The sequence below is a fragment of the Mobula birostris genome, chromosome 18 (genome assembly GCF_030028105.1).
Source record: "Mobula birostris isolate sMobBir1 chromosome 18, sMobBir1.hap1, whole genome shotgun sequence".
Taxonomy (NCBI): domain Eukaryota; kingdom Metazoa; phylum Chordata; class Chondrichthyes; order Myliobatiformes; family Myliobatidae; genus Mobula; species Mobula birostris.
In genome coordinates, this window is record NC_092387.1 from 53,997,940 (window position 1) to 54,024,034 (window position 26,095).

General features: G+C 40.9%; 1 protein-coding gene across 1 annotated transcript in view; it reads left to right on the forward strand.

Moving 5' to 3' along the window:
• The window catches only part of lrmda (leucine rich melanocyte differentiation associated), a 1,122,127-nt gene that overhangs the window by 688,018 nt on the left and 408,014 nt on the right, over positions 1 to 26,095 (forward strand). The window contains exons 3-4 of the mRNA XM_072282716.1: positions 18,946 to 19,072; positions 20,242 to 20,381. Coding sequence (XP_072138817.1) covers positions 18,946 to 19,072; positions 20,242 to 20,381 — 267 coding nt within the window. The remainder of the gene's footprint in view (positions 1 to 18,945; positions 19,073 to 20,241; positions 20,382 to 26,095) is intronic.

The window sequence follows — 26,095 nt, forward strand, 5'->3', positions numbered from 1 at the left end:
GATGGAGCTCCTGTAGAAGGTTGTCAGAATAGGGTTGGGGAATCTTCAACACCTCATTCTCCTCAGGAACTGTGTTGTGTTGCTATCCTTACATGATGGACATATGATTTATGAGTAAGAGTAGGCCACTCGGCCTCTCAAGCCTGCTCTACGATTTCATAAGATTATTTCTCATCTGATTGTAAACTCGACTCTGTGTTCCAGTCTACCCACGGTGATCTTTTGCCTGTTGAATATTGAGAATCTGACCACCATGGCCTTAAAAGTATTAAAAATGTTTTGCTTCCTATGAGGAAAAAAGCTCCAAAAACACACAAGCATCTGAGAAGAAAAAGAGATTTTTCATATTTCTGTATTCTTGTCTCAAGTGCCAAAAGGATCTGACAACAATCCCTTTTATTTGCCTGAAGGTAGCTGCACAAACTGATGGGGTGGAAAAGAATGCTTATTGCATGCTAGAATGAGGGGGCATCTCATTGAAACCTATCGGATATTGAAAGGCTTAGGTAGAGTGGGTGTGGAGAGGACATTCCCTATAGTGGAGGAGTCTTGGAGCAGAGGACACAGCCCCAAAATAGAAGGACGTCTCTTTGGAACAGAGATGATGATGAACTTCTTTAGCCAGAGGATGGTAAAATATGTGGAATTCATTGCCACAGATGGCCGTGGAGGCCAAGTTATTGAGAATATTTATAGTGGAGGTTGAAGGATTCTTGATTAATAAGGCCATCAAAAGTTATGGGGAGAAGAGGCCAGAAGGGCCTATTCTGCATTGCATCACAAAATAAAAATAAAGGCAGAAGAACAGCATTGTGAGAGATAATAAATCAGACATGATGGAAAAGTGCAGCAGACTCAATGGGTTGAATGGCCCATTTCTGCAATTTCTGCATGTATGACTTATGCTTGACGTTCTGTGTTCAGGCACTGAGTTCAAGAATTTTGTTGAAGGTTTATAAAACTTGAGTTGGGCTGCATCTGGAGAATTGCATTCAATCCTATAGATATCTCATTAAGGGAGGCATGAGGAAGCTATGGAGAGGACATAGAAGGGATATACCAGGATCCTGCCTGGATAAAGTTGCATGTGCTATAAAGAGAGGCTGGACAAACTTGGGTTATCTTTCCACAGTGGAGAGGCTGAGGGGATACCTGACTGAAGTTTGTGAAATTATGAGAGTTATAGATGGAGTAGAAAGCTAGTATCCGCTTCCCATGGTTGAAGCACCTAATACTAACGGGGTTGCATTTAGGATGAGAGGGTAAGTGTTCAGAGGAGAACGGCAGAGAGTGGTGAGTGCTGGAGTGAGCTGCTACTGGTGGAGGTGGAGGCAGATACAATCGAGGCATTTATGAGGTTCCTGAATAGGCACATGAATATGCAGAAAAATGAGGGATGTCGGCCCTGTGCAGGCAGAAGGGAATAGCTATCCCTAACTACATTAGTTGGACTGATGAGCCTGTACTTAGGTTCTACACATGAACTATGTTCTAAATGGGCCAGTGCTTATCTTTAAACTTTGAGTCCTGGTTCTAGATGAAACATTATCTCCACAACAACCCCATTGAGACCATTTCAATCAAGCCCTCTCCCACTCTGTCCAACCTTTCCTCATTAGCCAAGTGAACACATACACATTTATCCTGTAACTTACAGTACTTTTTTATGTACTGCACTGTATTGCTGTCGCAAAACAACAAATTTCACAACGTTTGTCAGTCACAACAAGCCTGATTCTGGTTCTCAGCTGAAACCCACAAACAGTAGGCGTGTGCCTCGCACAGAGTTCGATGATGAGTACAAGCAGCACGCCACAGGTGGGAAGTGCTGGCCTTCGGTGATGGAGTGGCTCCGCAAACAACTGCTAATTCCAACCTGAGCATGGTCTTAGATATGTCATAAAAACGGCTGATATCATTGATAAAAGATATTTTGACATATTATTTGAAAAAATATGCTCACTTTCCTTAGGTCAGTTTTTACACCATGGACCAATACCATTAAGCAAGGAGTTTGTGAACCCCAGGTTGGGAACCCCTGCTCTAAGATGGACATTGGATTGATTTTTTATTGCAATGCGTGTCCTGTCCAAATGGGAATTGCCATCGTTGGAGATTTTGCTAACAGAGTATATAAGACTGCAATGTTCAATATTGAAAGGGGTCCTCATTGCTGTTTTCAAATTAGACTAATTAATGTAAATAAGAGGTGATAGAGGTGGGGTTAGAATCATTAAAACTCAATGAAAGGCAGCCATTGTACATCCTTCCAGTGTAGTTATCTGCAGGCAGTTCCTGCTGTCCTGTCGGGTGTTCTTCTTGTATCTCAGACTGGTCAATTTCTGCAGACTAAGTGCTCAAATTGAGCCATTTTGTTCACTTTAAAATAAACCCAGGCGCATTATGCGTGATTTCTTATTCACCCAGCCTGCTAGCAGGCCCCTCGCCTAGCTGTGTGATTGCAGAGAGGAGCCTTGTGAGGGCCAGTGTTTTCACTGCAGGCATGTCAACTTCAATCTGCACCGATTTGGTGTGAAATCCATGCCTTGGTGTGGGCCACGAAGGTCAAACCCCTGGTAATTGATGTTGCTTATTCATCTGTTTCCACTGTCTTTTTCCACACATTGGGTTTTGTTTGGATAAATTGTTTGAAGATTTACTGTAGTTCTCAAAGCCTGAGAAACAGCTCTAGTTAATCCTTACTGTTGTTCCCGCTGCACAGTTTAAATGCCCCTGGTAGGCAGAAATCTCAGCCAAGATGACACATAATGGCACTAGACAAAAAAAATCTTTTTCCAGACAAGATGTAGGGCACATCTTCTAGCGTAACAATTAGAGCAATTTCCAAACTAATTTACTATGAAATTAATTTGCAAAGCCATTTAAATGATGTTATAACAATGTTAATTGGTTAAAATATTCCAAAACACTTCTTAACGATAAAATGTAAGCTTGGTATAAATCATAGCTCAAATTACAAATAATAGTACATCATAAAAAAAAGTGCATGTCCAAAATTGATACCATGAAGTTATTCTAAAAGCTTAATACATTCTATTTTGGATCATTACACACTTTAGTGCTGATGGTGGGAAAAGGCGCCATTTGAAAATTAGGTTAATGTAAATTTTTGGAAAGTATTAACCTGATAAACCTTAACGTTCCAGAGAAAAGATCCATTCCATTTGTAACTACTTCATTTTACTATAATGCAAAAATAATTGTGCTTTTAAAAAAAATCCGAAGGCAATTTTGTGATGCATGATTATAATGAGCCCTTTAAAATACCCTTATTACAGGAACTGTTTGTAACTAGCTTTAGTTACCTTGTACTGAAGAATGACAATAAGCAATCTTGAGTCTTGTACAGCAGGGCTTGGATTTATTTTGCTTGGAATATATCTGTATATTTTTCTCTGACAGTCTTTATAAAGTAGTTAGGATGTTGGCAATAGGTGACATCCTGTGCTAGTTAAGTAAGTACAGATGGCAGGCATCTCACTGCGTGTTTATTATTGATAGGTTATGTCATATTTTGTTCTTAAGTATGTACAGGCTTGGGCGGAATGTTGTTTTGCCGTTTCACCCTGGTGTGCCTTGCATAATGGTAAAGAGTATTTTCCGGGTAGCATCCATGCCAGGACCACTAGGCTCAAAAACTGTCTCTGTTCCCAAGTGGTAAGGCTGATCAACACCTCCACCCACTAATCTACCCCACTACACCCCCACTCACTGCTACTTTAACATTTCCCATCAGAATCGTCTTAGGTACAGAACTCCTGTACCTAGCAGCACATACAACCAATCCATGTATATAAGCTACTTAATACATTTATACTTATTGTGTTTTTGTACTATTGTGTTCTTTATCTTATTTTGTTCTTTTTGTACTGCATGGGATCTGGCATAACAAATGATTTTGTTCTCCTTTACAGTTGTGTACCGGAAATGACATTAAACAATCTTGAATCTTATGGTGAATTTACACAAGGGTAACCTTGGGATGGGCTGTTGTATAAACAAAAGACAAGTCTGTCTTTTGTACTCTGACACTGCTGAATCAACCCCAGCCCCCCATCCTAATCAACTCCCACCCTCTCTATCACCAGTATTGACGTTAAAGGATTTTTTTCCCTGTTGATACCTCAGTGTATACCCTGTAGAACAGTTGACAAAGCAACAGCATTGTTAAGTGCTACAATACATCCATTTCACAACAAAATTAATTATAGAGGGTATGTCATTTTTATAGGAAAGATCAGAGAGCCATTTGGGAGCACAGGCTCCAAAACAAATCTTTGATGTGGCAATCTTAAAAGTTTTGGTTGATTACACCATAAAGAAAAATGTTAATTGAATGGATTGACTTCAGAATAACACTTAATGATGTTGACAGCGGTTTGGACTGCTTGAATGTAAAAGGGTGTCTTAGACATGCTGGGTCTTGTGAGATTTGCTCCTCTACTACTAATAACCACAGCTTATTAAAGAAATCCAACCTTGTGAACTATTTTAATTTGCTAAATTACAGTGGTTGGGTTTAAGTAATAGTATCACACAGTGGAAAAAATACCTCAACTGTTTAGGTAAAAATAAGGCTGTTATTTGATAATGACATTTTTATATTTTCTCATATCTTAATCTAATCACTATTTATTTCTGAAGGATTATTTAGGGAATACTAAGTACTTGCCCTCATTTAAAGCTTAGAGCTTGCTTTTTTTAGACTTCTCAAAAAAAAATTCTTTGTTGAAATTACTTTCTGTTATGGCAGTGAGTTTACGGTGTATTTCCCTTGGTTTGACTACAAACAGCATCAGAATCAGCTCTGATTTTGACTGCACGATTTGAAAGCTCTTTAGTTTAAGAGCAGTGTGCTTTCCACTATGACAGTGACTGGCTGAGCCAAACAGAGAAGTGGAGTATGAATAACTACATTGTATGGATGTAATGTGTGTTGTGTGTTGTATATTCTTCACAATTCTATACACTCTGTTGCCATTAATTGAGCAAAACCCCTGTTCGTCTTTAAAATGAATTGCATTTTTTTAAATTCCCTTGACTCTAACCTCTTTGACTTATTCTCTGCCACCAAGCTTCCATCTCCTTCCGAGGGGGGGATTGCTCAGCGGTAGGAGAGCTGAGAGCAGGTGTCAGCAGGTTATTTGATCACTGAGGCCGCGTAGTTGAATACGATATTGTCCGTAACCAAAGTGCAGATGTACAGAACCAGCAGGGGGTAGTCACCGGATTATGATCAGAAGGAAGCGCCCTGGAAACCTTCGCCTCCCTAACCGAAGGGCAATGAAGCTAATTGCAGCTTGTGGACGTAGGGGGTATGATTAATAATTTGGTGGAGGCCACGGAAGTATGTGGTGGTGCTGATAGTGTGGTGGTCGACCTATAGCTAAAGAACAATACTGTTAAATTGGTAGGATGGACTAAGCAATGGCAGATAAAATATTACCCTGAAAAATTCTGAGGGGGTGAACTTTGGGAGGGATTCATGAACCTTGGATGTACTACATGGTGGAAAGCTAGGAAATAATAGATGTCCTTAGTGTACACATTCTAGGATCCCTGAAAGCAACAGCAGAAATGGGTGTTAAAAAGACTTTTGGGATATTGTCTTCATAAAACAGGGCATAAAATATAAGAGTGAGGTAATAGATATAAAATATTAGTTAGGCCACATCTGGGGAACAGTGTCAAATGTACATCAAAACATACAGTGAAATGCTTCATTTGCATTAACAACCAACACACCAAAGTATGTTGGGGGGGAGCAAATCGCAGTGATGCCACAAATCTAGTGCTAAAATAGAATGCCACAATGTTCAGCCAAACACCACAAGCAGCAGCTACAACAACAGCAAAACAAGCCCTCTTTTCCACCCTCCCAGCCATTCACTTCCCCCCACACACACAGGTGGGCCTCGAACCCCAGAACAGGGTGCCCGTGAGCTTCAAGTGCTTGGTGCCGGACTCGCAGATGCCGGGCTCCAATCTTCAGTTCTTGGCCTGTTCTGGTCATTACATGAAGAGATTGTACGTTCTCCCTGTGCTGTTTCCTCCGTGTGCTTCATTTTCCTCCCACTGTCCAAAGATGTACCAGTTGGTCGGCCAAATAGTCATTGTAAGTTGTCCCATAACTAGGCTAGGGTTAAATTGGGTGTTGCTTTGTGGTATGGCTCAAAGGGCTAGAGGGCCTACCCGGTGCTCTATCTCATTAAATAAGTAAATGTGGCCTGGGATAGAATGTTTCAACTATGACAGTATGAATTGACTTGTCTGTTTCCTTGAGAGCTGAGGACATGAAGGGGAGAATTTACCAATCTGTTCAAACTTTTCCTCTTGGCAGATGTGTTATGCCCAGAGGGCATAGGTTTAAGAGATTGGAAATTTGCGGATATTGCCTGAAACCACTGCTTCAGGGTGTCATGGAGGGAGAAATTCCCATAGCATTAGTTGAGTACTTGAAACACCGTGGCGAAGGAGAGGAAGGGAAGAGTGCCTGGGAACTCCAAAGCTATATTCAAGTTTGCTGATGACACCCCTGCTGTAGGCCAAATCAAAGGTGGTGATAAATCAGCATATAGGAGGGAGATTGAAAATCTGGCTGAGTGGTGCCACAACAACAACCTGTCACTCAGTGTCAGCAAGACCAAGGAGCTGATTATTGAGGAAGCCAGAGATCCACAAGCCAGTCCTCATCGGAGCATCAGAAGTGGAGAGGGTCGTCAACTTTAAATTCCTCCCTGCTATGATTTCTTAGGACCTGCCCTGGACCCAGCATGTAAGTGCAATTACAAAGAAATCATAGCAGTGCCTTTACTTTCTTCGAGGTTTGTGAAGATTCGGCATGTCATCTAAAACTTTGACAAACTTCTATAAATGTGTAGTGGAGAGTGTATTGACTGGCTGTAACACAGCCTGGTTCCATTCACAGCCGATGTCCTTGAACAGAAAATGCTACATAAAGTAATAGAGACAGCCCAGTCCATCAGTGGTAAAGCCCTCCCCACCATTGAGCGCATCTACATGAAACGCTGTCGCAGGAAAGCAGCATCCATTATAAGGGATTGCCCCCCCACCACCACCACCACCCAGTGCTCCCTTTCACTAATGCCACCAGGAAGAAGGTACTGGGGGCTCAGAGTTCATGCCCCCAGGTTCAGAGACAGTTAACACCCCTCAACCATCAGGCTCTTGGGCCAAAGGCAGTAACTTCACTGAACTCCACTTGCCCCATCACTGAACTGTTCCCAGAACCTATGGACTCACTTTCAAGGACTCTGCATCTCATATTCTTGATATTTATTGTTTATTTATTTTATTTTTTTCCTTTTTGTATTTGAACAGTCTGTTGAATTTTGCACGTTGGCTGAACACCCAAACTGGCGCAGACTTTCACTGATTCTGTTATGGTTATTATTCAATGTGTAACGGTTGCCGTAAAACAAAGCAAAGCCACTCAGAAACTAAGCACGGGGAGTTGACACTGTATGACTCACTCCAAAGAAACAAAGTTCTAAGTCGAAGAAAGTATGTCCGACCCTTTATTATAGGCAGCCGTTAGTCTGATGAGAGCATGGATTTGCTCCTTGGAAGGTTTCCAGGGCGCAGGCCTGGGCAAGGTTGTATGGAAGACCGGCAGTTGTCCATGCTGCAAGACCCCTCTCCATGCCACCAATGTTGTCCAAGGGACGGGCATCAGGACCCTTTATTAAGAAGCCAACAAAACAAACTGTTTTGTAACAATAAAAAACTAATGAAACTAAAACCAGCGATATAATGAAATAATCAGTCTTAATATATTCAAACGTACTTAAACATTAGCATTAAACGTTACTAAACCAAGTGTTCAACCAAAATAAATAATTCCCCCAACCAACCCCCTGCTCTAACCAGACTAAAGACAAAGCATGAATATGTAACTATTCTCTTCAATTCTACCACACCCCATCCCACATGACAAATTACCCATATGAACGCACAATACAAAATACAATACAGACATAAATTAGACACATGGCTCCTACACTATGGATTTATTGAGTATGCCTGCAAGTCAATGAATCTCAGGGTTGCATATGGTGACATATATGTACTTTGATAATAAATTTACTTTTGAACTTCGAACTATTTTGAATAGGTTTGGTATATTTAGGTACTCACTGCCCAGCAGGGACACTGTGGGCTGAAGAGCCTGTTAGTGTGCTGTGTCAGTCAGAATCAGATTTATTACCACTGGTATATCAAAGGTTCAAAGGTTCATCTTGTATCTCAGTATACAACTCTGAAATTCTTCTTCTTCAGATAGCCATAATCCAAGAAAGAAAGGAATGGCAACATGATCATCACTGCCCCCCCCCCCAATTCCCCCTGCCTAGCACAAAATAAAACAGAAATGAAATAGGCATGTTAACCCCAGATCCCCCTCACCTGCACAAGAAAGATCAGTGAAAAATACAGAATATGAAAAACTGTAAGTTTGTAAAAAAGTCCATAGTCCAAGTCAATATCCAAAACACGGAAAACCTGGATAAAATCCTTTGGGCAAAGCGGCAGCCTCTCCCCACTCCGGCAGCAGAGTGATCCCACCAGCAATTGAAAGGCTTGGCAGCCAGCGGTCACCTTCTGTATTTGCCTCAATGTTTCAGTCTTCTCTATCACTCAATCAGTGAACGATGGAAGCTTTAATCGGTGAAAAAGAGTCGAACATGGGCTTGCGCCCACCACAGCCTTCTCGCCACTAGGTTTGCACACGCTGCCTCTGCCTCCTGGAATCCTCTCGAAGGCTGCAGAGTGCTGGAACATCCAAATGATCTCCAAACTTCAAGTCACAGGCTCCAACAGTTCTAGAATCACATTCAAGATGGTAACATCAGGTAGGAGGTACAGAAGCCTGAAGGCACACACTCAGCAATTCAGGAACAGCTTCTTCCCCTCCACCATCCGATTCCTGAATGGACATTGAATCTTTGGACACTATCTCACTTTTTAAAAAACATACAGAATTTCTGTTTTTGCACGTTATTTTTAATCTATTCGATATATGTAATTGATTTACTTGTTTATTATTATTATTATTTTATTTATTATTATTTTTATTTTTTCTCCGCTAGATTATGTATTGCATTGAACTGCTGCTGCTAAATTAACAAATTTCACATCACATGCCGGTGATAATAAACCTGATTCTGTTTCTGAGATGAAAAACAAATGTAAAAGACATACAAGAAGTGAAATATATGGTTTCATGGTCTCTCCAGAAGTTGTGGACTGTGGGAACATTGCACACAGGTGCCATCTTGACTGGAAGATGATATGATATGATTTTTGTTCTTATATGATGTGATAATTCTGTGTTGGTGTATGGCCAAGTGGTTAAGGTATTCGTCTAGTGATCTGAAGGTCGCTAGTTCGAGCATTGGCTGAGGCAGTGTGTGTGTCCTTGAGCAAGGCACTTAACCGCACATTGCTCTGCGACGACACTGGTGCCAAGCTGTATGGGTCCTAATGCCCTTCCCTTGGACAACATCGGTGGCGTGGAGAGGGGAGACTTGCAACATGGGCAACTGCTGGTCTTCCATACAACCTTGCCCAGGCCTGCGCCCTGGAAACCTTCCAAGGCGCAAATCCATGGTCTCATGAGACTAACGGATGCCTATAAGATTTTGTTTTCTGGCAGCACTACTGTGATGGCATAAAAATCTGTAATTATAAAAATAAATAGTGTAAAAAAAAGTAGGAATAAGGGGTAGTGTTCAAGGACCATTCATAAGTCTGATGTGGAGGGGAAGAAGCTATTCCTAAATTAGTGAGTGTAGTTCTTCAGGCTCCCTTTCTAGCTCTGCAATGGTAGTAACAAGAAGAGGGTATGTCTTGGATGGCAAGGGCCCGTAGAGATGGATGCCACCTCCTTAACGCACCACCTCGTGAAAATTAGATTAGATTATGAGGACATGCAATCCTCTTTTATTGTCATTTAGTAATGCATGCATTAAGAAATGATACAATATTCCTCTGCTGTGATATCACAGAAACACAGGACAGACCAAGACTGAAAAACTATCAAAAACCACATAATTATAACATATAGTTACAACAGTGCAACAATATCATAAATTGATGAAGAACAGGCCATGGCACAGTTAAAAAGTTCAAAGTCTCTCGAAAGTCCCACATCTCACACAGACGGGAGAAGGAAGAAAACTCTCCCTGCCATGCCTGACCACAGTCCGACTCTGAGTCGTCCAAAAACTTCGAGCCTCCGATCGGCCCTCCGACACCGTGTACCGAGCACCATGTCTGCCGAACGCTTCGACCTCAGCCTCGGTCGCCAGCAGCAGGCAAAGTTGGGGATTTTGGGGCCTTACCTCCGGAGATTCTCGATCGCACAGTAGCAGCGGCAGCGAACCGTGCATTTCAGAAATCTCTCCAGACGTTCCTCTCTGCCTTCTCACGTCTGTCTTCAGATGTCCCTGATGGTGGGGAGGATTATGCCATTTCTGGAGCTGGCTGTGTCTACACCTTTCTGCAACCTCTTGTGATCCTGTGCATTAGAGCTCCACATTGGGCTGTGATGGAACCAGTCAGAATGCCGTTCAACAAACACCTACATAAATGTGCAAGAGTCTTTGGTGACATACCAAATCTCCTCAAAGTGCTAATGAAGTTAAGCCACTGGTACAATCACTTTGTACTGGGCCCAGGATAGACCCTCTGAGATGTTGACACCCAGGAACTTAAAGCTACTCACCCTTTCCACTGCTGACCACTCAATGAGGATTGGTGTGTGTTCTCCCAACCTACCTTTCCTGAAGTCCAAAGTCATGTTCTTTGTCTTACTGACACTGAGTGCAAGGTTGTCGTTGCAACTCCACTCAGCCTGACAATCTTAACTCACTCCTGGAAGCTTCTTCATCACCATCTGCGATTCTACCAACAACAGTGGTGTCATCAGCAAATTAATAAACACTTTTTAAGCTACATAGCCACACCAGTAATAAGTGTAGGGAGAGTAGAACAGTGGGCCAAGCACACATCCTTGAGATGCACTATGTTGAAAGTCAGCATGGATGTTATTACCTTCTCACAATGATCATGGTCTGCCAACGAGGAAGTTGGCAATCCAGTTGCAGAGGGAGGTACAAAGGTCCAGGTTTAGTTAATTCGCCTTCATCATTTGATATTGGATATCTTGGCACAGATAAAGGATCAATCATGGGAACTTTCTTATCTTCTTTATTCAAAGAAGGAAGATAATCAATTGTGGAACCTCATAAATTTTTTTTAATACAATGATTGTAAGGGCATATTTTGTTAATTTCCTCATGTCTTAAATGTATGTGGAAATATCTGTGAAACCCAGATATAACATGATAAACTTATTATTTTTCATGTAAATGATACAAGTAAATCTCATGAAGTCAAAAGGCTATGAAAGTACTTTGTATGCTAAGAAGGAAGAATATTTGAAACATATCTAGTCAGTGGTGCTCTTTGTGAAAATGTGTCCCATTCAAGACTGTTATAGAATGTTCTCCACTTGGCAAAATAAGCATTGCACCATCAATATCAAGAAACATTACACCAGAGCAAGTCAGCTCACTTTATCAGTACATAATACACCAGCCTAAACATTGATTCTCCTCACCATCATTACATTACTCAATGGAATCAGAATCAGGTTTAATATCACTGACATATGTCGTGAAGTATCTTGTTTTGTGGCAGCAGTACAGTGCAATGTATAAAAATATTATAAATTACAAGAAGAAATATATATAAAAAAATAATTAGTGCAAAAAGAGCATAAAATAGTGAGGTAGTGTTCAAGGGTTGGTTCACTGTCCATTCAGAAATCTAATGGCAGAGGGGATGAAGCTGTTCCTAAAACACTGAGTGTGTGTTGATAGATTTACAGATACTTCCTTGGGTGACTCTAATAGTACCTGTCAAACTCATAACATGCACCATCAAAAGTGCAGTGACAGCAGGAAATTTGGATCATCACCAACTGCACATTCACTCCAAGTCTCATATTATCCTGACTCAGAAATAAATAACTGTTCCTTGTCACCGGTTTTAATCCCCGAAATGGCTCACTAATTGTTCCAGGAGACTCTCTTCACTATAAGGCACTGGAGTGGTTTGTGATGGTGGTTCACCGTCATCATCTCAAGGTCACTTACGAATGGGCAATAAATAGAGTCATAGAGAACTATAGCACAGAAAAAGACCCTTTGTCCCATCTTGTCCATGCCAATCCGACCTGAACCCAAAGAGTAGCCCTCCATACCCCTCCTATCTATGTGCCTGTCCAAATTTATCTTAAATCAAACCTGCTTCCACCACTTCCACTGGCAGCTTGTTCCACACTCTCACCACCCTCCGAGTGAAGAGGTTACCCTCATGTTCCCTTTAAACATTTCATCTTTCACTCTTAATGCATGACCTCTACTTTTAGTCTCACCCAACCTCACTGGAAACAGCCTGCTCACTCTAACCCTATCTATACCCCTCATAATTTTGCACACCTCTATCAAATCTGCACTCGTTCTCCTACTTTCTAGAGAATAAAGTCCTTACCCTTTCAACCTTCCCCTACAAAAATGATGGCCTTGCCTGAGATAATCGTGTCCCATAAAATTTATTCATGTCAGAATGTAAGTTTCAGAAATGTGTGAAACTTGCGACTCTCACAATTAGTCATTTATATTATAAGCAGTGTTTTCATTGTGTTCTTTGAAGAATAATGTTGCTGTAAAGCAACAAATTTTATGACATATGTCAGTACTATTAACCTGATTCAGATTCTGATTCCAAATATCTTAATTCTAGAAATAAAGTTACATACTTTTCAAGATTCAGGAATCATTACTGTTGAATGTTATTTTGAGTACACAAGTGTAAAGGATAATGAAATAATTGTTATATCTGGATCCAATGCAGCACAAAACTAAACACAATATGATAAAAACATGATAACTGAAGTTTTTGTTGTACTGGCAAAACTAATTTGTTGTTGATTTTGTGAAACTTTTAGTTTGAATATAAAGGGGAAAGCATGAAAGTGTTGATTTTAAATATACAGTGGTGGTTTGTTGCCCAATGCTTATACCAGTTTCATAAGTTTAGTGATGTGAATTTACTTACATGTACAGTCATTGCTCTTGATATACTTCAGGAAATAAAAGGAAAGTAATGCAATAAGCAACAATAAATAACCATCTTCATATTATTCACTCAGTAGCTCAAACAAAACTTGATAAATGTGAAAGTATTTATAGCTTATGTGTACTGGAATACTCACGAGTGAGATGTCAACTAAATAATTTAAAATGTACAACCAATTTTAAATGTTTTTATAACAAATGGCAATGGGTACAAATTGATGGTTTCATCAGGGAAATCTCTAAGGCTTATGAAAATTTAGTTCAAATTCTGAATTAAGTTCCCAGTCATTCAGAGATTTGTAATCTATGTAATGCACTGTGGTGGACAGGAGACCTCGATAAGGGATAGTCAAAACTACTTAATGCGTCACCAGCACCAGCCTACCGACCATCAAGGACATACAGTGTATACAGAAAGGTGCTGGAAAAAGGCCAGTAGCATCATGAAGTATCTCATCCACCCTGCTCATGGACTGTTTGCCACACTCCCATCAGGAGGGAGGTTAAGTAGCATTCACAAGACCACTAGACACAGAAGCAATTACTTTTCCCAAGCAGTACGGCTGATCAACACCTCCATCCACTCACCGACCCACCACTACTTTGTCATTTCCTATCAGTCACCTTATGCACAGACATTCCTATGCCTTGGTCATTTTATGGACCTATAATCAATCTATGTATATGAACATTTTATGTCTTTATATTTATTGACTTGGTCCAACCAAGCAGAGTCCACTGCCAAGAAGGCCCACCAGCGCCTTTATTTCCTGAGAAAGCTAAAGAAATTTGGCTTGTCCCCTAAAACCCTCACTAATTTTTATAGATGCATGGTAGAAAGCATTCTTCTAGGGTACATCACAACCTGGTATGGAAGTTGCCCTGTCCAAGACTGGAAGAAGCTGTAGAAGATTGCGAACATGGCGCAGCACATCACACAAACCAATCTTCGGTCCTTGGATTTACTTTACACCGCACGCTGTCGGAGCAGTGCTGCCAGGATAATCAAGGACACGGCCCACCCAGCCAACACACTTTTCGTCCCTCTTCCCTCTAGGAGAAGGCTCAGGAGCTAGAAGACTCGTATGGCCAGATTTGGGAACAGCTTCTTTTCAACTGTGATAAGACTGCTGAACGGATCCTGACTCATATCTGGGCCATACCCTCCAAATATCCGGACCTGCCTCTCGGTTTTTTTGCACTACCTTACTTTCCATTTTTCTATTTTCTACTTTTGACTTATAATTTAAATTTTTAATATCTACTATCAATCTGTAATCCAGGGAGCGGGAAGCGCGGAATCAAATATTGCTACGATGATTGTACGTTCTAGTATCAATTGTTTGGTGACAATAAAGTATAAAGTATTGTTCTTTTTATTATTGTGTTCTTTATTGTATTTTTTTTGTGCTGCATCAGATCCAGAGTAACAATTATTTCATTCTCTTTTACACTTGTGTACTGGAAATGACATTAAACATTCTTGAATCTTGAATCAAAATCCTCACCAGAAATTTACCACCCTAGGGTCCTAGATATATTATAAAGAAACACAATTGATTTCCCTTGTCTTTGAAATAATAAAGTCTCTAATATATGTGATCTACATGAATTAGTTTACGAAGAGAGCTGGTCAGGTGTATTTTTTTGAAGATGGAAGGTTCTTATATAAGTAATTTCTTTGGATGGGGAAAATACTGTAGGGGCTGCTGAAAACTTTTTACAAATACAAGCTGAGTACCCCTGATCCAAAATCCGAAAACTTCTGAAATCTGAAATTTTTTGAGCTCTGACGTGGTCAAAAATAGAAAATTCCACAAGGCGCTGGGAAGGCTCGCAGGTGATGTGTATGTCCCTGCGCACCACAGACGGTTCTGAGAGGTGACCTCATATATGCAATGAACAGAAGTTAATGAAAAATAAAGGGAAAAATGAAGATCTTGAATTGTATTGATAGAGTGGATTCATCAGCATCAGAGCAAACATATGCCTCTTAACAATACACTGATTATGAAACAAGCAAATGTCTATCATGACAAGCTGAAAATTGAAGATAATTGTGAAGACTCGGCAATTTGGTTGCAGAAATTTAAGAAAAGTCACGGTGTTAAAATTATGAAGATTTGTGGTGATAAAGGAATTAATTGATGAGTTTGCCAAGATTGTCGCTGATGAAAATCTAACATCCAAAATGGCTGCATCAGTACATATTTGTGATGAACATGTGTCATGCAAAGACTGCTTCCCGGTAGCACATAAATTCAGAGTTGGAAATGATGGCAACCCCAAGCTATCTCATTATGTATTCCAAAATCTGGAAAAATCCAAAATTCGAAACACTTCAGGCCCCAAGCATTTCAGGTAAGGGGTACTCAGTCTGTACTAATTACTTCAGCAGAAATTGTCAGAGACTTCAGATGATTTACGTCATTGAACGGAAGATCAAAGACTGTAGAACAAGCATTTTAATCTGTTAGCTATAAAAAATGAATAGCGTGGTGATAAAGGTGCCCATGAGATTGACAACACAGGTGGCAGAGACTTTAATCCCTTATTTGCTGTTGAGGCCCCCAACCTACTCACAATTATATAATCGGCCATTTTGTTTTGACTCTGTGTTCAAATACTGAGATTCTTTCTTGCCTGAAGGAGTGTGCATACAGTTAGTGATAGGAAAAGCATTTTGTTTTTGACTTGGCTTTGAAGGCTATCTTCTGAATTTCTGCTTGGTTCATTTAAAATGCTTATCTGTGGGGTGTGTGGGGGGGGTGCAGGGGAATAGGTCAGGTGTTGGCCAGTTAGAGTGCTTTGATGTGGTCGGATACAGGGAGTTGCTTAACAGAAGCCATTGCCACAGTTGCATCAATGACATCCATCAAATGTGATTGATCAGAGGGAATAGAAGTGACAGTTGCTTAGTGATAATTCAGTGTGTTATTTCTACATTCAAACAAGCTGTCAATAGTTATGCTGTTATATCGGAGGGAACCAGCTATAATTTATGAAATGGAGTACATGCACAGTTAGGCATTTTGAGTCAAATCACTAAAATAAAGACTTGCTTAGTAAGAAAATTACACTTTAAAAAATAACAGATGCCAAGCTGTGTGGGCAATGACTCCCATCCTTGGTAAGCACGGTGTAAAAGGTGAAAAACTTAACTGACAGTCCCCATCAGGTTGGTCGAAAGCAATGTTCGAAACAAAGTTGGAAAGAGCCTGGGTCAAGACGTGCTCTAAAGTCAGCCTTGTCAAAAGACTCAGTCACATTCATACCTACAGGCAACCTCTGCTGATCCTGAGTCATTAATCAAACTGCAGAGCCAGCCTGACCCTGGCTCCTTCCCTTTGAAGTGTGGTGTCCTCTCCAGCATGAGGAAATAATTTGCTGCCTGATTCAATGAGCCATCAGAGGAGCCAGCAGACCTAATGACATGTGAGAATATTAACCTCCTACCACGGAGGGCTGTGAATCTTGAGAGGCAGTCTATAATTCACCCAGTGCACCGGAGGCACTCTGTCTCGCAGCCTCGGTGACAGAACTTTGTTTTTTTTATTCCTACTTCCTTCTCCTCCTGCAACTTTGCTCCAGCAAGATTTTAAAGTTGATCTAATCTCGCTCATTTCTCACATCTCATTTCAACTGCCGGTCTCTTTGCTTTTGCACTTTTATTAAGTTTATTAAAACCAGTTGAATCCCACTTTTTTATAGCAGGGTTCTGTTCGCTCATTCATTACGGTCTCTTATCTTGGCAGGCAATCAGAACTGAAAGGCAGCTAGTCCATTATGCACATATGAAGCCCATCACTCCCTCAGTATTTGCCAATTCATCAAACATTTATCATTTGCCCTCTGAACAGCATGTCAATTTGCCTGTCACTCCCTAGTCTGTGCTGCTTTGTTTGAATCTAAACATTGCTTTTTCACACTGGTGTTGTAGACCTATCCTTATAACACAGCCCCCACCACCAACACTACCCCCACTCCTCCCCAACTCCCTTCAAAAGAAAGCCGCCTTGGTTCTCAGCAGGGGAGCCAGTTGCCACTGCATGTTTTTGTGCAACATTTTTGTAAGATAATGAGGGTGAAGTGTGAGCCATGGGCAATGATTCTGGAATATTAGCTATGACAGAGAGCTTGATCATAATTATCTTAACGAGGATAGGGTTAATTACAGTGGAAACTTAAAGTTCTTTCCGTTTGAGTCGGGCAGAATGAAATGCATTTTGATGTTTTGTCATCTTGATGTGACTTTGGAAATTGCGATGTAAATCTCTGGGCTGTGCTGGGGTTCCTCTGGGAGCGTGTTCGAGCCCTGCAGTGAGCTGAAGAAGATGGTACCTGTGGGTGAGATAATAGGCAGCTTTCAGGTCATTAGAGCTGTGTGAGTAGAAAAACACAGTAGGCATCATAACATCCTTCATCAGCTTTAAACAAAACTGTGCAAAAACAACTACCAGTCATTACTATTTAATTTGCTATTTGTTTCAAGCATGGGGTGGGAAAGTGTAAAAGAAAGCATCAAGGAAGAAGCAGAAGGCACTTAAATAAAAAACACTTTTCAACACCCTCTTTCCCTTCCACCTCACTCCCTCGATCCCCCTCCCCCCTCCACCTCCCCTCAACCATCCCCTTGCAGTTGTAAATTTCACTGATTAAATCACTGTAATGCACATTGTGCCGATGACAAGAAAACAACAGTTAATAAGCAAGTCCTTGTGTGGTGGAGCCCCTTTTTAACTGAGCAGTTAATAACATTACATGGCAAAATTATCAAAATCAGACAGGTGTAAGGGGATTTGTGCAGAATTCTCTCTGCCTGTTTCAGAAACTAAACCAGGCTTTAGTAGTGAGGCCGGCTGTTTCAATGGGCAACTCCCTCTAGTGTTTCAGGTTCTTTGTCCCTCTTCATGCCCTGTCATTTTGCTTTATGCTTCCCCTGAAGCATTTAGATGTGTGTGTGTGTGTGTGTGTGTGTGTGTGTGTGTGTGTGTGTGTTTTCCCTGTTAGCCAGTTACAATCCATTTGCTGATTCTCATGATAAGAATTTTCTATTTATATACCATTATTTAAAAACAGCAATTTACGTTGTGGAGTACACCAGACCACTGCTACTTGTTTATTAGTACTGTACCCCGATAGGTTTCCAGGTGCAGAGAAGTAACGCGGGGTTTACGAGGGAGAGTAGGGTCAGTTGGCAGCTGAAATTTTTTTATATATGCTCACTGTGGGAAGCTCATGCTCCGTATGATAAATATCACATTTAATTTTATTCCTTCATCCCTTCAGACTGCACAGTGGTCACATCTGAGAGTGATGATACACCCACATTCATTAGCCGCGCAAGAATATGATATTTGGACTGAATGATGGATGACAACTGAAATTTGTGTTCAGGGAATGAAGGTGAACTGTGACAGAGTTATTTATCTTGGGAATGAAGGTTTGGGTCAGGAGAGACTGGGTGCCTCAAGGCACAAGACATTGACAAATTCATCCTCTAGGCCCCATCTCTGAAGTCTTTTGTTTTAGATCCTGGCTACTCACTAAGTGACCCCCATCCTTCATTCTGCCAAAGTGTGAAAAATGTGAGCCTGTGCTAGTCTTCCCTGTGCCACTAATTCTTGTCATTCACTGGCCTGTCAGGCCCAAACCTAAACTTTCCAGCTTGTGAAAGGGAAGGCTGAAATATTTATTTCCGTGGATAATGGCCTTCCTGATTTAGTAGCATATCATTTTTCCTGTTCCCTTATTGTTGCAGGTCACTGGAAGGGCTAGAAGAATTTGTCTGCCTGGAAGAACTAATCCTGGACAACAATCTTCTCAGAAGTGACCTACAGTTGCCTAGGTTACCACACCTTCATACTCTGATGATCAACAAGAACCAAATATCCTTTTCACAGCAGTGTTGTAAATTATGTGGCATCTCATTCGAAGGAAATCACTTGAAATTTTGTTCATGCACGACTCTGCTCCCTTCAGTGAGGGGAAGACCTGAAGTTAGTTTATATCACAGCACTTTATTTCACCCATCCAAATCCTGTTTGAAATTGTTTGTGAAAGATTTAAGGATGGTTGGGTAGGGAGGGAGGGGGTTGTTGCTGAGGGAAGGGGAGGAGGGGGGAAGAAAATCTGATCTTGAAAGAAGATGGGGACGGGCTCGACTTGGATGGAAGGGGGCCCTCTGCTGGAATAATTATTGAATGCGATAAAATCAGGCCCTAGGAAAATGTTAAGCAAGAAAAATAGTCAAAAACAGACATGGCTGGATATTAATGCTGTTCATTGCAATGCACTATTAATCAAATCGAGATAAATACAGTTTAAAATGGTGACCTAAACTACCCTCGTGCAGCAGCCGATGAATAATTTTAAAATTGAGAAAGATAACGTTTTAGGATGATTTCATGTTAACCGAACACTCTTAGTGCAGCCTTCTTCAAGACGAAAAATAGTATTTAACAGCGTATGTGTTTTTATTTGTACAAGCTGCAATAATATCTGCAAAGAGAGTATGAGTATTGGCAAGTTCTTAAATCAAAATTTTAGACTGATAGTGCAGAAACACTATGTCTTAAAATTGACTGGAGACATAATTCTGACTGTGCTAACATATTAACCCAACTTTTAAATTCCTGGGGTAAAATGGCTGTTATTGTTTGCCACTGTGGACTCGTTTCACAATTGGTTGAATATATTCCTGATGGATGTAGTGTGAAGTAGCTGTTTGTTTCCTTGTTGGAAAAGTTTCAGTTTCAACAATTGCTTACCATTTGGCCACACAACATCCATCATTTTGTCAATGTTTTAAATGTTTCACACTGAACCACCTTTGAAAGAAAGTGAACTAAAAAGAGGCAGATTCTTTCAATATATGCCAAAATTCTGACACATGTTAGCTGTGAATTGCCCCTTCAACAATAACTTTGACAAGTCGTGAGTGCAGTACTAAATTTGATTGTCAGTTTCTGATGTAAATTATTTTTTACTTATGACTGCTTCTGTACAAATGCTTTTTCATTAACGTGATTGAATCCTTAACCATAACCTTTGACACATCACTGAATTAGACAGTCTTTTGGATCATTTAGCTGAAGTGGTCCCTTTACTTAAGTACCTCAGCCTCCTAGGGAATGAAGCCTGTCCTAATGAACTTGTTAGCTTGGACAATGATGAAAGTGACTATCAAAGATACAGGTTAGTTGTACTTGTTCCTAAGAAATTTGGTATAGTTGCTAACTTTAGTGAAATGTCTTTCACTGCATTGCACTAGGAATACCTTTAAAATGCTTCTCTTATTGGTTTAATGTTTCTTAACTATCAGACACATGTATTCATGATGCACTGGTTATTAATCATATAAATGATACGAGTAACTTAAGGAAGTTATTCAGCAGCAAGTATGCATGGTCCATTTAGAACTGTCAGAAAGACATATATGACTGACAACCTTTACAGTATGTCATATAATATTTATAGAATGTCATGCAACCATCGATCAGAAATGCATCTAACACATTGCTTTTAATAATAAACCATATTTTGATCTTGCTTGAAATATATAAAATGTGCCAAAATTACAGTTGGACTTTGGTATATGTTTTAAAGCAGGAGGTAAAATAATGAGTTTCAAAAGTTGAATTTTAAAGTTGCTGACAGGAGGCAGTTATGGTATAATGCTATTTAATCAGAGCATCTGCTTGGTAAGTTGTAAAGATAAAGATTAGTTTTATTTGTCAAATGTACGTCGAAACATCCAAACATGGGGTGAAATGTATTGCTTGTGTTAACAACCAGTACACATGGTGCTGGTGGTCATGCTGTTGCAAGCATTGCCATGCTCCTGCCACCAATGTAGCACGTCCACAGCTTACTTATCCTAACCAGTATGTCTTTGGACTGAGAGAGGATGCTGGAGCACCCGGAGGAAACCCACGCAGTCATGGGGAGAACGTACAAACTCCTTGCAGACAGTGGCAGGAATTGAACCCTGATCTTACAGCAGGAGCTTAGGGCGCTACGCTACTATGCTGTGTTCTTATGTGACCGATTTTATGTTATTTAGAGACACAGTGCAGAAAGGGCCCTTCCAGTCCAATGAGCCGCAACCCCCAGCAACCCACTTGTTTAACCATAACCTAATTTACATTGACCAATTCACCTACTAACCGGCACGTCTTTAGAGTATAGGAGGAAACTGGAGCACCCAGAGGAAACCCACGTTCTCACAGGAAGGACTTACAAACGGCATTGGAATTGAACTCCATACTCCAGCACCCTGAGCCGTAATAGTGTTGCGCTAACCACTACATTATCGTGGCCTATATCACAAATGACAGCATCAGTGACTTTTATCCGTCAATGTGAATTTTTTTTGTGTTAGGGTATCGTCCTCCGGATAGTCGTCTGCGTGATCACAATCTGAAATCTCAAAGAAAAAAATCCTGGGATGAGATCGAAAGTAACTTTGTTTTTCTTTGATATAGTACTAGCCCATGCAGAATAGTCAGTTTTATTTTGGTATATGATTACCAAACGGCCATCTTTTTTAACCAAATATCATTGATTATTCCAAGACCCCACTCTTTTAGTCCTCAACAGGATTAAAGTTCCAGAGAGTGTCATGCTTGGATGATTTTAAGAGTGCTTTTTCACCCTGTTTATGATCATTAGGAGTCTTGGATTTTCTCAATCAACAGAAATAAACTGCCCAAGATCTTGGCTAGTTCTAGTTGTAAGCTGCTGAAACAAGCAAAATCCAAAGTACAGACTGTTTGAATTTCTGCTCAGTTAGCTCATCTTAATGGTAGAATATTAAAAATTGGTCTCAGAATTCCCACTGTTTAGTCCAGGGAAGTTGGCCAGGATTCCTTATTTTGATCACTGTTTGAAATCCGTGCCAACTCCTGTGCTAGTGGTTGCTAGGCGAGACCAGGGGTGCACCATCTGTCTGTGGGTGAATAGCTTGCTGATGTAGCCTTGGCTGCCACTTGAGTAATGGACAACATGGTAAACCCTGAATGATATCCCGCATCTGCAGAGATGGAGCGAGTGTGGGAGAGAAACTACAAGTAGAGGAAAGTATGAGTGGAAAGATTTTTTATAAAGTGTTCCACATGACAAGGGGGGAAATAGAATCTGACATCCCAAAGCCTTTGCTGCAGCTGAATTAAGTATTCTGAATGTGAAGTAGCGGATCAGGAATATGTGAACTCTCAGTTGTAGAGCCATGGAGTTTTTCTACACAAAAACACTGTCCTGTCCATCCATGCTGACCAAGTTTGTACATTGTTTCTCTCCACGCGTTGCGGCGCATTGGGCTGCAACTTTGCCATTTCTTTACCATTTATCTTTTTTTAAAGAGGCCGAGTTGCTGAACTCTCAACCTAGCACGGATGGAAAGCATGCAAGGAGCCAGCTGGTTCTGAACCTGGGACCTCTTGCCTTGAAGTCTGGTGCGGATGCCACTGCACCACCAGCCAGCTTGCCGACAGTGGGCTGGTCCCAATTCCAACGTCTGGCCTGTGTCATACTCATACCTTTCTGTCCACGTACCAATCCAAAGGTCTGATCAATTTTGCCAAAATCCTTGCCTACCAGATACTTAGAGGATATAAAAAATAATAAATTAAGCAATCAATTATAAGTTGCATCTGTAAACTGGAAAGGGAGACCAAAAGAAATGCAAAGTTGAGGACATTTTTTCACTGAAATTTGTTATAGTAAATTTCGTCCATAGTTGCCCGATTCGGAGACCACTTCCGTTCATTAAGAGCATGACTGATTTAACAGCGGTGTACAAATTTGCAGCCAATACCACAACAAGAAGCTTAATAAGGACCAAAAGTGTCTTGAAATAAAAGGCAGATGGAATTCACTTACTAAATATGAGCTGGAGTACTTCAGCAAATAAGAACCAGTAAATATACTGTACGTGAATGAGAATAGATAAAGTTTTGGGTTTTAGTTCCAAAGGAAATTGCAACCATAGAACACTCCAGTATAGGACCATAATTCAGCCCATAATGTCCATGCTGGCCACAAATGCAAATTAAACCAAATCTCTTCTGCCTATATGTGATCCATATCCTTAAGTTCACTAAATGTTCATATGTGTTCCTGAATAGCATTTTAAATATCACGTAGAGGGACGTCCCTTTAAAACAGAGATAAGGAGGAATTTCTTTAGCCGGAGGGTAGTGAATCTATGGAATTCATTTTCACAGACAACTGTAGAGGACAATTCGTTGGGTATACCTAAAGCTGAGGATAAGTCCTTGATCAGCAAGAGCATCAAAGGTGTTGGGGAGAAGGCAGGAAAATGGGGTTGAGAAGGATAATAAATTGGCCATATTGGAATGGTGGAGCAGACTCGATGGGCAGAGTGGCTTAATTCTGCTCCTATGTCTTCTATTTATTATCACATCTTCTTCTACCACAATCCCTGGAAATATATTTCTGACAGCTACCACTCTGTGTAAAGCAAAAATTTGCCCCACACATCACTTTTAAACTGTCCTCCATCTTAAATTCATGTCCTCCAGTATTTGTCATTTCGACCCTGGGAAAATTTTGACCCTATCTATGTCCCTCATGATTTTATAAACTTCTCTCAAATTTCCTCTCAGCCTCCAACACTGCTGAGAAAACAGTCCAAGTTGATACAACCTCTTCTAGCTAATTCGCTGTAATCCAGGCAGCATCCTGGTAAACCTCTTCTGTATCAATTACAAAGCCTCTTCATACTTTCTGTAATGAGGTGACCAGAACTGCACACAATACTTCAAGTGTGACCTAACCAAGGTTTTGTTTGATGCAACATTTCTTCTTTACTCTTGTACTCAATACCCCTTCCAATTAAAGGAAGTGTGTCATAATCTTCTTTACCCCTCCATCTACTTAATGGATCCCAAGATCGCCGTGTTTATCACGGCTGTTATAAGTCCTGCCATTAGCTGTACTCTGTTCACTTACGTCTGAACTCCCAAACTGCACAGTTACCCAGATTAAATTCCATCTTCTAAAGATTAGCTTTATCTGTCACATTTACATTGAAGCATTGAAACATTCAGTGAAGTGTGTTACTTTTGCCTCAACAACCAACACAGTCTGAGGATTGTGCTGGTGACTGCCCACAAGTGTTGCCATGCTCCCAGCGCCAGCAAAGCATGCCTAAAACTTATAAACCCCAACCGTATATCTTTGGAACGTGGGTGGAAGCTCATGTGGTCACGGGGAAAACACACAAACTCCTTATGGACAGTGGCGCGAATTGAACCCCTATTACTGGCGCTGTAAACTGTTATGCTAACTGCTACACTACTGTGCTGCCCAGCGTAAAATCTGAGTGCCTACATTGATAAATCAATACCTAGTTTGTCTGTGGTCTAGCCTTGGGGTAAGGGGCCTGAATGCTGGTACTGGATAATACCCTGTCACCCCATATCTGTAATCAGCAACTGAATGAGCATGGAACAATGTTTGTAAATATCTTAAGTATTTTACGCTGTTTGCATATACATATTAAATTTTTAAAATCCTTTAACTGCAATCGGATGACCCAGAAGGCACATCACCATTCATTCACGTGGCCAAGTGGTTAAGGTGTTCGTCTAGTGATCTGAAGGTCACTAGTTCGAACCTCAGCTGTGGCAGCATGTTTGTGTCCTTGAGCAAGGCACTTAATCGCACGTTGCTCTAGTGTCTGTGCGAGGAGTGGCGCCCCACACAGACTTCCAATCTGCCCCTTGTAAGGCGAGAAAATGCCCGACGCAGGCCTCTCATGGTCTGAGTCAACGTTCCCTCCCATTCATACATCCACCTCACAGCCTTACCATCATATTTTGTAAATTACCTTCTCAATTGTTTAGTCAAATGATTTCATTTTCCCGGATATTTGTAGCTGCAAATGAGTTGTGCAAACAATGTGAACCCCACCATATCAGTTCCATACACAATTTGTAACTGAGCACAGGCTTGGTTTTGCCACAGCAGATGCACGTCATAAGAAGCCTCTTGATATCAGTTAAAGAAGACGTTTTTGTTGGCTCTAATTGATTCCCCAAATACATAAAGCAGTACTGATGGGCTGTGCTTGATGGGGAATGATCTGTTAAATGGTATTATTTCATTTGCACTGGGGGCCTTAATTAAAAGGATTATGCTGTGCAGTGTATGGGTTGCACAGAACCTGGAATTATGCTGCAATACACTGAATGAAAAAGTAATAAACCTCTGAACAGAGTGATGACTTTTAATTGGACAAAGCTTAAGGCACTCAGAAATGCTCATGCTCTAGTTGAACAGTAGTTTTTAAAATATACTTCCTTTTTGAAGCAATAAGAAGTTGTGATGCCTTGATATTTATGCAAAAAAATGGACAATCCTTATTAGACTTAGTCATGAGCCGCAGTAACACACGCACAACGCTGGAGGAGCCCAGCAGGTCTGGCAGCACCCATGGAGCAGAATACAGAACCCACATGATGTCCCGTTGGCCGACAATTTTAATCCCTATCTCCATTCCCGTTACAACATATTGGTCCATTGCCTCTTTTGCCACTAGGTGGCCATTCTCAAGGTGGAGGAGCAACACCTCATATTCCATCTAGGTACCTTCCACCTGATGGCATGAACCTTGATTACTCCTTCTGATAATTTATTTTTCCTCCCCCTGTCCTCTTTTTCTATTCCCCACTCTGGTCTCTTACCTCTTCTCCTCACCTGCCTATCACCTCCCCCTGGTACCTTTCTCCTATGGTCCACTCTCCTCTCCAATCAGATTCCTTCTCTCTAGCCATTTTCCTGTCCCACCCACCTGGCCTAACCTATCACGTTCCAGCTAGTCCTCCTTCTCCTTCCCCTGTTTATTCTGGCATCTTCCCCCTTCCTTTCCCATCCTGAAAAATGAT